The 15204-nt window shown below is 47.7% G+C and overlaps 1 protein-coding gene across 1 annotated transcript in view; it reads right to left on the bottom strand.

Moving 5' to 3' along the window:
* Positions 1 to 15204, bottom strand: part of LOC144593848 (protein eyes shut homolog) — a 348998-nt gene that overhangs the window by 314214 nt on the left and 19580 nt on the right. The window contains exon 4 of the mRNA XM_078399967.1: positions 12689 to 12796. Within this exon, the coding sequence (XP_078256093.1) occupies positions 12689 to 12796 (108 nt within the window). The remainder of the gene's footprint in view (positions 1 to 12688; positions 12797 to 15204) is intronic.

The raw sequence follows: 15204 nt of genomic DNA, 5'->3' as shown, positions 1-15204 counted from the left end.
TCCATACTCCCATCAACTCTCTCCAGGCACCCGCATACACACGGCAATTAACAATGGCCAATTAACCCACCAATCCTTGTCTTTTTGGGGTGTGGGAGAAAACCAGGGCACCGGGTCAAAAAACACAGGGGCAACATGCTAACTCTGGAGATCAGGATTGAGCTCGGGTCACCGGAGGTGTGGCAGTGGGTCTTTCAGCTGTGTCATTGCATATGTAGGAAAGAACTGCAGATGTTGGTTTAAATCAAAGGTAGACACAAAATGCTGGAGTAACTCAACGGGACAGGCAGCATCTCTGGAGAGAAGGAATGGGTGACGTTTCGGGTCGAGACCCCTCGTCAGACTGTTTGTCCTTCACTCCATGTTTTGTTGTAGCCTGAACCCACAAAATATATCAATCTGCATCTTGAAGTCAAACCAATCCAGTATCAAAGTTTTTGTAGAGGCAAAGAGGTCCAGATTTGAATAAATAACCCCCAATTGCTGTCATAAATAAGTCGGCTAGAAAATCTCTTATCCTGATTTCCACAGCAGTGAAGTAGCTTTCTTGCAGAGAATTTGTTGATTCCTTTGATCATGTTCATCTGCATGATTGAATTGTTGTTTGCATTTGGGCAGCATCTTTGTCGATCAGCAAACCAACAAAGCTATGTCACCAGGCCTGTGGGAAAGATTAAACTCTAGGCCATTTTTATCCTTGTACTAAACCACCACTTTATACTAATGGGATAACTTTAAGAGCAGGTAGTGGATGACATTGAAAGAATTGTTGTCAAAGTGCAGAGTGGTATGGCATCAAAACAGGCCCTTCTGCCCACACATCTATGCCATCCATGCCTGTATTCATTCCATAACCTTTTCTGCCCTGCTCATTCAAATACCCACTCAGATGCCTCTTAAATGTTGTTACTGCCTCAACCACTCCTTCTGGCTACTCATTTTAGAAACAAACTACTATTTGTGAGAAAAGCTTGCCCCTCAGATACAGAGATACAGCACAGAAACAGGCCCTTCAGCCCACCAAGTCATCGCTGACCAACGATCACACCTTAAACTAGCACTTCCTACACACAGGGGTCAATTTACAATTCTTACTGAAGCAAATTAAACTACAAACTAGCGTGTCTTTGGATTGTGGGAGGAAACCGGAGAAAACCCACATGGTCACATGGAGTACAAACTCCATGCAGTCAACACCCGATCTCAGGATAAAACCCAGGTCGCTGGCACTGTAAGGGAGCAACTCTGCCGCTGCTCCATTGTGCTGCCCTTCTGCACCAAGAGAGTGCCACCCTGAGATTCCCTTTAAACCTCCTTTCTCTCACAATCTTATGTCCAATAGTTTTTGATACCTTACTTTGGGAAACAGACACTAACCTGGCTAAAGTCTCACATGTCAGCACTCAGACTCCTTTACTCCTGGGGAACTGAACCAGCCTACAAGGCCCCCAATCCAGGTAATATCCTTGGGAATCTTTATTGCATGCTCTCCTGGTTAATCATGTCCTTCCTCGAGTGTCACAACCAAAACTGCAAACATTAGCCAAATGCGGCCTAACCAACATTTTAAACAACTGTAAAATAAACATCTGATGAACTAATTCTTAGATGATTGGCAATTACATGTGATGGAACAATCAGCACTTAAGGGAAAGGGAAATAAACTAGGCTTTTAATAACTATGAGGCAAGTCTTGTTTTTGGTCCTGCTGGGGTCCACAGCCCCCTCCTCACCTCGCAAACCAGGTGGGGGAGACGGTTTAGTCGCCAGCTATCCGACCATGGAGCAGGTAGCATGGGATGACATGGTACTCGTGGCGGGGAGAATTCCCAACCTCCCTATGTTTGTAAGCCTGAGTTGCCTTTGGGTCGGCCGAGGGTAATAGGTGTAACAGGCACCCTCCTGTCCAAGGCGGGCATTTAAGTCCCCAAGCACAGACTCCGTCCTGAACTCAAGTTTAAGTTTGGCAGCCGGCTCCTTGTTGCTGCCATTCTTGTCAATGAGACAATTTAATAATATGTTTGCATACTGAGTAGTTCTGAAAATCTTGTCCCTTCCTTGGCTGAGGGAGGCAAATTTTACATAGGAATCCATGGAGGTTTGGGAGGCAGCAGAGACTCGGGGAGCTCTTTGGGAGCAGTACACTGACCCTCTCTTCATCCCCACTCTCCTCGGCCCACTCACCGCCTCTGTGGCCCTGCTCACCCTGACCCTGCTCACCTCATCTCCATCCCCACTCTCCCCGGCCCATTGATCTTCTCTACGGCCCCACTCTCCGCCTCTACGGCCCCGCTCTCCCCAGCCCACTTCCTTCCTCTACGGCCCCGCTCTCCCCAGCCCACTCCCCTCCTCTACGGCCCCGCTCTCCCCAGCCCACTCCCCTCCTCTACGGCCCCGCTCTCCCCGTCCCACTCCCTTCCTCTATGGCCCCGCTCTCCCCGTCCCACTCCCTCTCTCTCCGGCCCACTCACCACCTCTATGGCCCCGCTCTCCCCATCCCACTCCCCGCTCTCTCCGGCCCACTCACCACCTCTATGGCCCCGCTCTCCCCATCCCACTCCCCTCTCTCCGGTCAGCCTCAGCTCTCCAAAGGGTGGATGAGATCCTATCGAGCCAACGGCCATCCACACTTCAGTAGAAGTTGTGATCACTGCTGTACATAGCACTGTAAGGAATGATGATGAAGCACACACACCGAGATCAAGTTTGACAAAGCGGATGGCATGGACCTCATCACATCGTCAGCGTGGAGTGGTCCCATAAACAACTCTGCTCAGGGAGGAGTGGGTCTGCTATTGAGTCGGAGAGTAAGGAACGCGCTACAGGGTGTCCACTCTGTCAGTCCTCGAGTCCTTATTGCAGAGTTTAGGGGTAACCCTATCACCACTGCCATAGTATGCTACTCTCCTCACAACAGCAGCCCTGAGGCGAAAGTGGAACAATTCTCCTCTGTCCTCCAAGTTGCAATGGGTCGAGTACCTGCGCACAATTTTGTGGCTGTGCTTGGGGACTTCAATGCCCGCCTTGGACCAGAGGATGTATGTTACATCTATCACACTGGTGACACTAACGGGAATGGTCAACACCTAGCCAGCTTTCTCCAAGAGTATAGTCTCCTAGCAGTCAACACCATGTTCAATAAGCGACGAGGAGAATCGGGTCTGTCAACTTGTCAGTCCTCGACTTCGTTGATGACATCGTCCTGCTGTCAGACCAAATTGAGGAGGCACAGGAGCTGCTCGGCAGGGTCGAGACGGAGTGCGAGAAAGTGGGCCTACACCTCAATGCCAAGAAGACGGAGTACAAGGCGTTCAACCGTGGTGACCATGAGCCTCTTAAGGCCAGTGGCAGTGCATCTCTCAGGAAAGTGGAGGACTGCAAGTACCTGGGAGCGAGGATGCAGAGCTCGGAGAATGACATCAAGGTCCAGAAAGCGCTCGCATGGAAAGCCCTCAATAACATGGGTAAAATCTGGACGTCTCGAATGTCTAAGTGTCTCAAACTGGGATTCTTCCATGCAACTGTAGAGACAATATTATTGTACGGGTGTGAGGCATGGACTCTCACTCGAGCACTGTCCAAGTGTCTCGATGGTATCTGCCCTTGAAGGCTCAGAAAAGTTCAAAATGTCAGTTGGAGGGATCACACCACCAACGCCCAGGTCTTTGGGGAGATTCCGCCTCTGACCGAGAAGATCAAGCTCGCTGGTCATTGCCACCGCCATCCAGAAATACCAGCAAACAAGGTTGTGCTGTGGGAACCCACCCACGGAAGACAGAACCCGGGACGACCAAAGAAGACCGTGCTGAAGACGTTGATGGAAGACGCATATGTAGAGACAAAAGAGGAGCTTGCCAGCTGTGTGGAGGACAGAGATATGTGGTGCGTCCGTCATCGTGCCTGTCGGAAGCCAGCACCACTGTGTCGCTAATGTTTTTAACGATTTTACATTAAAAAATAATAATAATAATTAATGAGGCAAGTACCTTAGTTAAACTAAACTGTTGCTTCTGAAGCAAGCATAGTCATGAAAGCACCTCAGGGGTGGATCTTGGAGCAGCAGGAAAAGACAAATCATTGTCAAAACTTTAGTGATCAGAGTTTGAGGATGTGCCATACATTTCTAAAATAAGAATTAAATTGCATTGATGAGGTGATTGTAATCTTCAGTCCATTTGGTAGTAGTCTTGTTTCGGAATAAGAAGCTAATCAAGGCTGATACTGCAAAACAGTCATGAAGAAGTGGCTGATTAAACCAAGGCCTAACCTACCCTCTCCAGGAGATGAGCTTGCAATTATCCTGATCAATATTCATGTATTACCAAACACCTACATCCTATAACATAGACACTTATTTCAAACCAGTTTGTGGAACCTAGCGTTTTTACTATATCCGCTTTTATACTTCTGTCATTTTTAAAAGTAATTATGTTCCAGAAATCTTTCAATGGCTATGGAGCCCTTTCTGCAGTCCTGAGGTTGTGAAGTGTGCTAACTTAAAGACAATTGCTGATGTTCATAAGAGCTGGAAGGGTCTCAACCCAAAACATCACCCATTCTTTCTCTCCAGAGATGCTGCCTGTCCCACTGAGTTATTCCAGCTTTTTGTGTCTATCTTCATAAGGGCAATGTTCAATTAACTGTTGCCAAGGCTTCAGCAATGCCCATATTCTCTAGGTGTTTAAAGTCAATATATATATATATATATAGATGATAAATTGGAACAATCCTTCCTTTGTCCCGCCTCCCTGACATCAGTCTGAAGAAGGGTCTCGACCCGAAACGTCACCCATTCCTTCTCTCTCGAGATGCTGCCTGACCTGCTGAGTTACTCCAGCATTTTGTGAATAAATAAATTGGAACAAGACAGGAAATAAAATATTGGGATAATATAAAACATAATTGTTGTTTTGTTATCTTCTTCAAGCTCTTTCAATAATACTGGAGGGGCAGCCAAAGACAGGAGTGTGAGCTTGAGGTAGAGAGATCCTGTGATAAGACCTTTGGGAATGTACTCAGCCGGAGCAGTGTTTCTTTCCTCTGGCATGGTCAGGCAAACCATCGGAAAGAAGGATGCAACGACAGGTAATAGCACAAGTCAAACAAAGAACAAGAAAACCCACACTCAAGCAAGTCAAAAGCAGTCTATAGCAATCAAAGTAAATCTACTCTGGGAGGTTTAATTACACTATGCAATTTTATCATTGTCCAGTTTTATTAATGTCTCAATGATTTGAAATGCATCCGATTGAAAGTTAACTTGGAAACCACGTGATTTCATTTAACTTCCTTAGCCTATAATTTGAAGTTTTAGTTCCATGATACATTTTCTAGCTGCATCAACACATAATATAATAGGTTGCATTAATCTCGAGGAATAAGAAGCAAGGAGCAGATACCACCTGGACAGAAATGGTTCTATTCAAATGGTACAAAATGTGGTGGAAATAGCAACTGAGCCTTGCTTCTTTACTGGGAAGGCTCCATGTAGAGCAGAACCTTTACAAAGGTGTCCCAGTGGATCAATCAGCCCCTCAAGCCCACTCCACAATTCATTGATCCCAATTATCTTCAAAACAAAAATCCATCACTACAGTTTTGCATGTTTCCTGGACACTTTAATGGCATGTTTCCTGGACACTGGACACTAAATAATGTTTTGACAGAGTTTAAATTTCTCAGTGTGAAGAAAATCATCAATTAATATCCAGCTCCAACCGGTCAACTTCTCTGGCAGAGTGATCGAGCTACTGCCTCACAGCGTCAGAGACTTGGGTTCGATCCCGACTGTGGGTGCTGTCTGTACAGAGTTTGTACGTTTTCTCCATAACCTCATGTGTTTCCTCAGGGTACTTCGGTTTGCTCCCACACTCCAAAGACATACAGGTTTGTAGGTTAATTGCTTCTGTAAATTGTAAAAGTGTCCTTAGTGTGTAAGAAAGTGCTAATGTCTGGGGCAATCATTGGTTGTGCGGATTCAGTGGGCCGAACACTTTCTTATGTCTAAGAGTCTAAAGTCCTCCAATCAGGTTGCATACCTCAATTAGGTTTTTTATTAATCCCGTTCTTTAATCTAAAAGAATAAACTAATTTAGGCGAGTTAAAAAATATATTATTGCCCTTCTCTTACACCCTTGAGAAAGCTGTCATCTCATGTTAACCCTTTTAGTCCTTGAATCATTTTGCTGAATCTACATTATTTTCCCTCTCAGACATTTATACCTAACTGGAGGTACAGAACAGAACAGAACAGTTGGGAGCTCCAGATTGGACCCAAGCAAAGTCTGAGCTGTTGGAACACGAGTTCTACTGATCTGTGATCCAACGCTCTTGTGATCAAGGGAAATATCCCATTAGATGTTTTAATTGTTTGTTGAACCTGCACACTCCAATGCAATGATTTCTGGATCTGGACCTCAACTGCATAAATATTTGTGCAATTAGTTCCAGTTAGAAAATAAGGCACCAGGGTGAACATAGCACAACCCTAGTGAAATTCTGTAATAGGGTTTCACCAATATCGTGGACTTGTGCCGAAGATTCAGTACCTTGTGGAAGTTCATATACCATAACAAATGGTGCATGGTATATTAGCGTTGTGATTAGCTTACTTAACTGACATCAAGAGGTCTGATCTAATAATGCAGTGCAATGTGCTGAAATTCACCAGAGCAGTGGGTGAACTGAAATGTAGGTAATTACGTTATTTCCGTAATAAATTTGTCAGTAAAGATAACCATGATACTTTCAAATTGTTGTAAAATGCATATGGTTCACTAATGCATTTCACGGAAGGACCTCCACTGACCTTACCTGGTTCAACTTATATGCAACTCCGAATTAAAAAGAAAAATCATCACTCTTAACTGCCCTCTAAACTAGTGACTGTTCAGAAAGTCACTCAGCACAAGGGCAATTGGACATGGACAATAAACACTGGCATTGTCAGGACACATAACTCCTATGAAATGAACAGGGAAACTAATCATCCATTGGTCATTTGTGGAGAAACAAGAAACTGCAGATGCTGGGATCTTGGGTAAAACCTGCCATATTTCACCAGCACTTTGTGTTTTGCTCTTAGTCATTTGTATCCCCTTTGCTGGTGTCAATGTTTTCACCAACACTATGCCTTAATTAGGCAACCTCAGAGTGATTCTAACTCTCAGGAGTCAGCTCATCTGAGAGAAAGCAATTAAAGGATTATGGACTTTTCAATATCACTGTTAAGGGAAAATAAATAGTGTACTCTAAAACAAAAAGCATCAATTTCTCAGACCAGAAATTAGTTTAATGCACTAATAGCAAAGGAAGATAGTAAATTGTGACCTTAAAAAAAGCTGCAGAAAGCTCAGGACAAAGGAATACATTATGTAAATGGTAGATAGATCTTGCTAAAGAGCTTAGCAGGTCAAAAGAGGTGTGGAGATTATGTGGAACTCAGCAAGTTAATAAAAACAAAATGAACATTAAGAGATTGATAGGCAAGGTATACAACATGATGAATTTCTGAGTCGCAAAGGAGAATTCTTTTGCACGGGCCTATATTTTCATTCTTTGCTTATTATAGATCAATAATAAACAGACCCCAGATCTTAAAGCATTCAAGGAATTTAGACTTCAGACACAGCGCAGAAACAGGCCATTTGGCCCACCTATTCCACGCTAACCAGCAATCACCCTGTACATTAGCACTATCCTACATGCCAGGGACAATTTACTATTAATGTACAAACCCATAAATCTTTGAAGTGATTAGGAACCAAGTGAGAATTTAAGTTAGTACATTGTCAGAACAACGCCCAAGCCACCACACAGCTGTACACATCTGGTTTAATGGAGGTGAAGGTGCATGGTGGGTAAACAAGCTGTTCTCAGGTAGTTGTTTAACGGGTAAAAGCTTTTAAAGAGGCCACTAGCAGAGAGTTAAATAGACTTTACAAAATTGTTCATCCAATTTTGGCCAGATTTTCCAAGCATCAGGGAGCTTTAAAGAGATCAGAAGGGCTGAATGTGGAAGGCAAGCTCTGTTACAGTAATGCATATGTGCAGGAAGAAAAACAGTTTACTCAAATCCAAGCAACCAAACCTGCTCCCCTCACCCTGATTGCTGGCACTAAAAATACATAATGTGATGATTCTTCATCCCATTTCATCCAATCAAACGCAACGTTATTCAGCTCATTAATAATCCTATTATGGCGAGTCTGGAGGCTCGTTCTTTGTTGAAGAAGTTTATTGCGACAGCAATATTGGATCACAAAGTTTACTTAACGAGATTACAGACAACCATTAAAACTAACTGTTCACTTCGAAGAAGTCTTACAACTGACTCTTTTCGGCGCCAAAACCGCACGTGACGACGCTGGTCACACCCACACGTGACCTTGCTGGCCAATCTGAGGGTTCGACACCTAGGACCACTCTCTATGGTCGCTACATGACCCCCCCCCCCCCCCAGAACCCGAAGTACGGAACCTAGCAGGGAGCCGGATTTCGCGATCAGAACGAGTAAGGAGAGGGGCAGCCGGAACCACAGGAGCGGGGGGTCCTGGACCGGGTGGAACTGCAGGAGTGGGGGGTCCCGGACCGGGTGGAACTGCAGGAGGACGGCCTCGCCGAGGTGGTTGGCCGACCAGGACAGGGCTGTCCGGATCCAAGTGCGCAGGTTTAAGCCGGGACACCGAGACGAGCTCACTCCTGCCGCCCACGTCTAAGGTGAAGGTGACCGTCCCTTTACGCAAAACCCGGAACGGCCCTTCATAGACCCTCTGCAACGGGGAACGATGGGCATCCCTACGCAGAAATACAAACTCACAGTCCTTCAAGGCAGGCGGTTCATGCACCATGACACACCCATGACGCAAAGTCGGAACCGGAGCCAGGGAACCCACGCGTGCCCGGAGAGCTGCTAAAACTGATGGAACTGGAGGCAGCTGACCAGAGGACTCCGGAAGCAAATCTCCGGGTACTCGAAGTGGCGAGCCATATACTAGTTCCGCGGACGAAGCACCGAGATCCTGCTTAGGAGCGGTCCGGATGCCCAAAAGGACCCAGGGAAGTTGGTCTACCCAATCCGGGCCCTCCAGCCTCGCACTGAGGGCCGCCTTGAGTTGTCTGTGGAACCTCTCCACGAGCCCATTAGCCTGAGGGTGGTACGCCGTGGTGTGTTGCAACCGGGAGCCGTACAGCTCTGCTAGTGTGGTCCAGAGGGTAGAGGTGAACTGTGGCCCCCTGTCGGTAGTAATAACAGACGGAACCCCGAAACGGGCCACCCAATGGAGGGCCAGGGCCCTGGCACAAGAGGCAGCGGAGGAATCTGACAATGGGAAAGCCTCCGGCCACCGGGTGAACCGATCCACCACCGTGAGCAGATGGGTGTAGCCCCGGGAGGAAGGTAAAGGTCCGACTAAATCCACGTGAATATGGAAAAAACGGACTGCTGGGACCGCAAACTTTTGTACCGGGGACTGGACATGGCGTTGGACTTTAGCGGTCTGGCAGGGAACGCAGGAACGGGCCCAAGCAGCTACCTGCTTTCGCAGGCCATGCCACACAAACCGAGCGGCTACTAAGGCAGAGGTGGAGCGGATGAACGGGTGCGCCAGCCCGTGAATGGCATCAAAAACCCGGCGCTGAAGGGAGGGCGGCACCACCGGCCTGGGACGGGGAAGGGAAACATCACATCAGACCTTTGTGCCCGCCGGCCCGCAGGCCACCTGAGCCAACTTCAACCCTGAAGTGGCAGACTGGTATGCCGAGGCGGTGTCCGCCAGGAGCTGTGCCTCCGCAAGCTCCTGGGGATCCACCTCGCAGTCTACCGCTGAAATGGGGGAAACAGCAGGACGAGACAGGGCGTCAGCAACGGCATTAAGCTTACCCACGACATGACGGACATTGGTGGTAAACTCAGAGATGGCAGTCAGGTGCCGCTGCTGGCGGGCCGACCATGGGTCGGACAATTTGGAAAAAGCAAAAGTTAATGGTTTATGGTCCGTAAAGGCCACAAACGGGCGGCCTTCTAGGAAATACCTGAAGTGACGGACAGCTAAATAGAGAGCCAGAAGCTCTCGGTCAAAGGCGCTATACTTTAGCTCAGCCGAACTCAGTTGACGGCTGAAAACGCCAAGGGCTGCCAAAGGCCACCGACCTGCTGTTCCAAAACCCCTCCCACCGCCACGTCAGACGCATCAACCGTCAGGGCCGTGGGGGCGGAGGCGCTCGGGTGGACCAGCATGGTGGCGTCTGCCAAAGCCGCCTTAGCTGCTGCAAAGGCCGACTCCGCGGCCGAGGACCATACCAACTCTGCAGGTTTACCCGCGAGGCACTGGAAGAGTGGGCGCATGACCCGCGCTGCTGCCGGGACGAACCTATGGTAGAAGTTCACCATGCCCACGAACTCTTGCAGACCCTTCACTGTGGTGGACCGCGGGAATGCACGGATAGCCTCCACCTTCTCGGGCAAAGGGGTGGCGCCGGCAGGGGTGATTCTGTGCCCTAAGAAATCGAGAGAAGGGAGGCCAAATTGACACTTGGAGGGTTGGATGATGAGCCCGTGATCTTGGAGCCGCTGGAATACAGTCCGCAAGTGGGCCAGATGTTCCTGCTCCGAGGGGCTGGCGACCAGGATATCATCTAAATAAATGAACACAAAAGGCAAATCTCGACCAACACGGTCCATGAGACGCTGGAAAGCCTGTGCCATGTTCATTAAACCGAAAGGCATGCGCAACCATTCCAACAACCCGAACGGAGTGATCGTGGCAGTTTTTGGTATGTCCTCCGGACGCACAGGGATCTGGTGGTAGCCCCGCACCAAATCGATCTTGGAGAACACCACGGCACCTTCCAGTCCAGACGAGAAGTCCTGGAGGTGCGGTATGGGGTAGCGGTCAGCCGTGGTGACGGCAATGAGGTGCCGGTAATCACCGCATGGTCTCCACCCCCCAGATGCTTTGCAGACCATATGCAACGGCGAGGCCCACGGGCTGTCGAAATGACGGACAATGCCCATTTCTTCCATCTTCCTGAATTCTGCCCGCGCCACCACCAGCTTGTCGGGCGGTAACCTCTGGGCCCGAGCGAAAACGGGTGGGCCCTCGGTGCGGATGTGGTGGACCAAGCCGTGCCTGGCCGAAGGGGCGTCGAAGCGTTGGATGAGCAGCTCTGGAAACTCCACCAGGACCTCAGCATACGGGTCGGGGGCCGCGACGACGGCCTGGACCGTCGGGCTGGGCGGGTTGGCGGCCGGCGTGCTCATCGCTGCTGGCGGAGGGTCGAAGGTCATTACCGCGGACATCGGGGACTAGTGAAAAGGCCCAGAGGAAATCTGCGCCTAGGATCGCTTGGCTGACGTCCGCGATAATGAATGGCCATTCGTACGTGCGGATGCCTAAAGTCAGGGACATTGTCCGCGTACCATACGTGCGGATGGGGCTGCCGTTAACCGCGATGAGGGTAGGACCTGTCTTACCTGATCTGGTCTCGAGGCCGGTCGGCGGTACGATACTGACTATGGCTCCCGTGTCAACCAAAATTTCTGTGTCCATGAATCGATCTCGGACGTAGAGGCGTCGGTTCTGGCCAATCGCAACCGCCTCTATGTACGATCGGCCGAGGCATTTCCCGAGAAGGTACAAGGTGAGCGGCAGTTGCGGGATTCTCCACCCCATCATAGATGGTAATAGCACCAGCCGCGTTTGTGTGGATCCTTTTGGCGGGCTTTTGGAGAAATGGCGGGAGACGCGGCGCCATCTTGATGCCGCTGTGGCGCGGTCGCTGATGCCGAGATCTTGTTGATCGAACTGCTTCTTTTTGATTTGGACGCCATGAGCGCATCGGCTTTTTCTGCATATGCCACGGGGTCCTTAAAAGAACAATCCGTGAGCATGAGTTTGACATCTTCGGGTAAGCTTCTCTCGGAATGCCTGCTCGAACATGAGGCAATCCGTGTGTTCACCTGCTATCGCTAACATTTCAGCCATGAGAACGGACGGCAGTCGATCTCCGAGATTCGGTAGGTGCATAAGCCTCTTAGCTCGGTCATGCCTACTGAATCCGAAGGTTCGTAACAACAGTGCCTTCATGGCCTCGTACTTGTCTTCTGCGGGAGGGTTGACGATGAACCGCATCACCCGTGCGGTCGTCTCCGGCGGTAGAGCGCTGACGAGGTAGTAGTACTTTGTCGCATCTGCTGAGATGTTTCTTAAGTGAAACTGGGCTTCGGTATGGACAAACCAAGATTGTGGTTGATGTGCCCAAAACGACGGAAGGTGAACGCTGACCGCGCTTAGCTCCGGTGTGCCGGGCATAGAAGCCAAAAATGAGGCGTCTTGTTCACTCATGGTAGGTGATCGGCTGGATCACGTCGGGGTCACCAATATGGCGAGTCTGGAGGCTCGTTCTTTGTTGAAGAAGTTTATTGCGACAGCAATATTCGATCACAAAGTTTATTTAACGAGATTACAGACAACCATTAAAACTAACTGTTCACTTCGAAGAAGTCTTACAACTGACTATTTCGGCACCAAAACCACACGTGACGACGCTGTCCAATCAGCGGTCTCACTCCCTGGACCAATCCTTACGGTCGCACCCACACGTGACCTTGCTGGCCAATCTGAGGGTTCGACACCTAGGACCACTCTCTATGGTCGCTACACTATCATGCATGTTCACTCAAACTTACCCATTTTCAAGATCCACACAAGCAGCGTTATTTTGGCAGGGGCCAGATAAACATTCATTAATGTTTGTTTCACAATGCGTCCCAGAGAAACCCGGCAAGCAGAGGCATCTAGCAGAGCAGGAAGAGAAGAGAATTAATAGCAAGAAAAGTGCTTACAACCATGTAGTCATTAGAGAGGTTGACAACAATAGCTAAAAGAAATGAATAATAATATAAGCAATTAATCTGCATGTCTAACACTTCAAAGGATGGTTGTTAAAATCAAGTCAAACATGCAGTGGCAAATGAACTCTGATATAGTTGTTAATTCTGTTGGTTTGTGAGTGTAGGTGCAATTCCCATTTCAGAGACTAAAATCTAAACTGTCACTCCAGGCTGACTGTGAGCGAGGTCAGATTTCATCAAAGATGCTCATCTGCAGTCCATCCACAAGTAGACATCCTGTGGTACTTTTTCAAAGAACAGGGGAGTTTTCCGAACAGTCCCGGCCTGTATACATCTTTCAACCAACACTGTTAAAACTGATTCTTTGATCATTATATTCAGACTGTTTGTGGTGCCCTACTGTGTTGAAATTGATTGCTTTACATCAAGCATTAGAACTGTAAACGTGCTTACAACAGTATTTAATTTGTTGCAAAGTGCTGCTGCAAGCAGATCGCTGCACTGTTATCAAAGTAAGGAGAGATGTGAGCCAGGATTGAGGGAGCTGGAGTGGGAGCAGGAGGTGGTTGTGGCAGGAGGGCAGGTCCTATTGGCAAGTCTAATGCACTTCTTGCAGAGGTACGGATGGTTTCGGGCTTTGTAACCTTGCTTGCAGTCAGACTATCTGCTTATGTCATTGGTCACTCCACTCATGCAACAGGAGATTATGTAATCGATAACCTCCCCCCTTTTGCCATTTTCTAACTTTTCTGTCCACCTTGCTTTTCTTTCCTTCTTCCATTCTCCAGTCCAAATTGTTGCCTCTTTCATCCTTCCAACTTACTCTCCTTGCTCCTTCTTTATTTCCCCTTCCTCTCATATTTCCATTCCTCTGGAAATTGACAGACCGTCATAGTTTGTGACAAACGCAGTTGTGGTTTCCAATCACTGCAGTGTGCTAACCACACCTTTCCTGCTCATTTGCAGCAGTAATTGGGCTGCTATTACTTAAAGTTAAGATACTCTACTCAGATGAATAACCAACAGAAGAACTGGCCAATTCTTTCACAGGGAAAATAAGTTATCCTAAGCTGTGGCAGCTTAATGTTCCTAAAGCTGCAAAGTGGCATTACAGAAGATGAGGTAGTGTTCCTCAGATTTGCATCGGGCCTCGCTGTAACAGTACAGGAGGTCACAGATAGATCAGAGTCGGAACGGGATGGAGAATTAACATAGCTGGCAACAGAACGTTCACGATCAGAATGTTGGCGAGCCGCAAACTATTCACTTTGGAGGAGACCACATTGTGAACACTGAATGTAGATTAGAAGTAGTAAATCACTGTTTCATCTGGAACGTCTGGATCTGTGGATGGTGGGAAGGAAAGAAGTGAATTGACAGTGTTACATGTCTTGTCTTTTCATAGCACTGTGTTGTAAGAGGGGAGTGTTGTATTCGTCGATGAGAAGCTGACTGGAGAGGTCTGGTCTCGCAATTGAATCACATTGAAGGTGATGGACATTGCAAGGGACAATGCATTGAACGCAGAGACTGGTGTGGTGGAAGGCGAGGGGCCAGGTTAACCTTGTCCTCAGTTGAGGAAGGAAGCCAAGTGGAGTGAAACAAAGACTGTTCCATGCATCCCACAAGATGATGAGAATGGCGTGGGTCCATGTGAGTTTGCATGGCTGCAGCTTCGATCTGGAAGAAAGAGAACGGAGTTGAAAAAGTTGTTCAATGTTTGAACAACAAGCTAGTTGCAATAATGTATTGGAGGGGAAGTCATTGGGTTTCTGAACAAGGAAGATATGGAGGGCCCTCATCTTATTATGTTGTAGGATGGAGGTGTGAAAAAATTATACATCAATGGTGAAAGATGAACATCCATTGTAAAGGAACAATGGAGGAAGAAACCAGACAAATTGTGCACTCGTCAAGCACAGACAGTGAACTAAAGAGAGTGAAACAGACTGGACTAAAAGAACATGCAAAAAGGAAAATAAAAACATACATATTAAAAATATTTTGTATTTAAAATACCAAGAACGATTATGTAGAAGAATGGTATAAAAGAGTCCATATTGTTCCCTCTGGGCACAAAGATTTCAATTACCACTGCATTGAAAATGATCACATAAAAAATATGCTCAGGTCCAATCCTAAATTGTCCTGCTGGTCTTAATGGGTAATTAATATTCAAATCAAGAAATTCTTAAAAACAGCTAGAAATTTGAGGGCAAGACACTGCTTGTGCAAAGTAAATGACAGAGCAGAGTAAATTGACCAGCAAATTGCGATGATACACAAGTCATGGCACATCTTTTTTTTACCCTGGAGTCTGATGGCTAATTTATGCATTAATAATGATGTAT

This window comes from Rhinoraja longicauda, chromosome 5, assembly GCF_053455715.1.
Source record: "Rhinoraja longicauda isolate Sanriku21f chromosome 5, sRhiLon1.1, whole genome shotgun sequence".
Classification (NCBI taxonomy): Eukaryota; Metazoa; Chordata; class Chondrichthyes; order Rajiformes; family Arhynchobatidae; genus Rhinoraja; species Rhinoraja longicauda.
The sequence above is the reverse complement of the archived record's forward strand: the minus strand, read 5'-3'. Positions and strand labels throughout refer to the sequence as shown.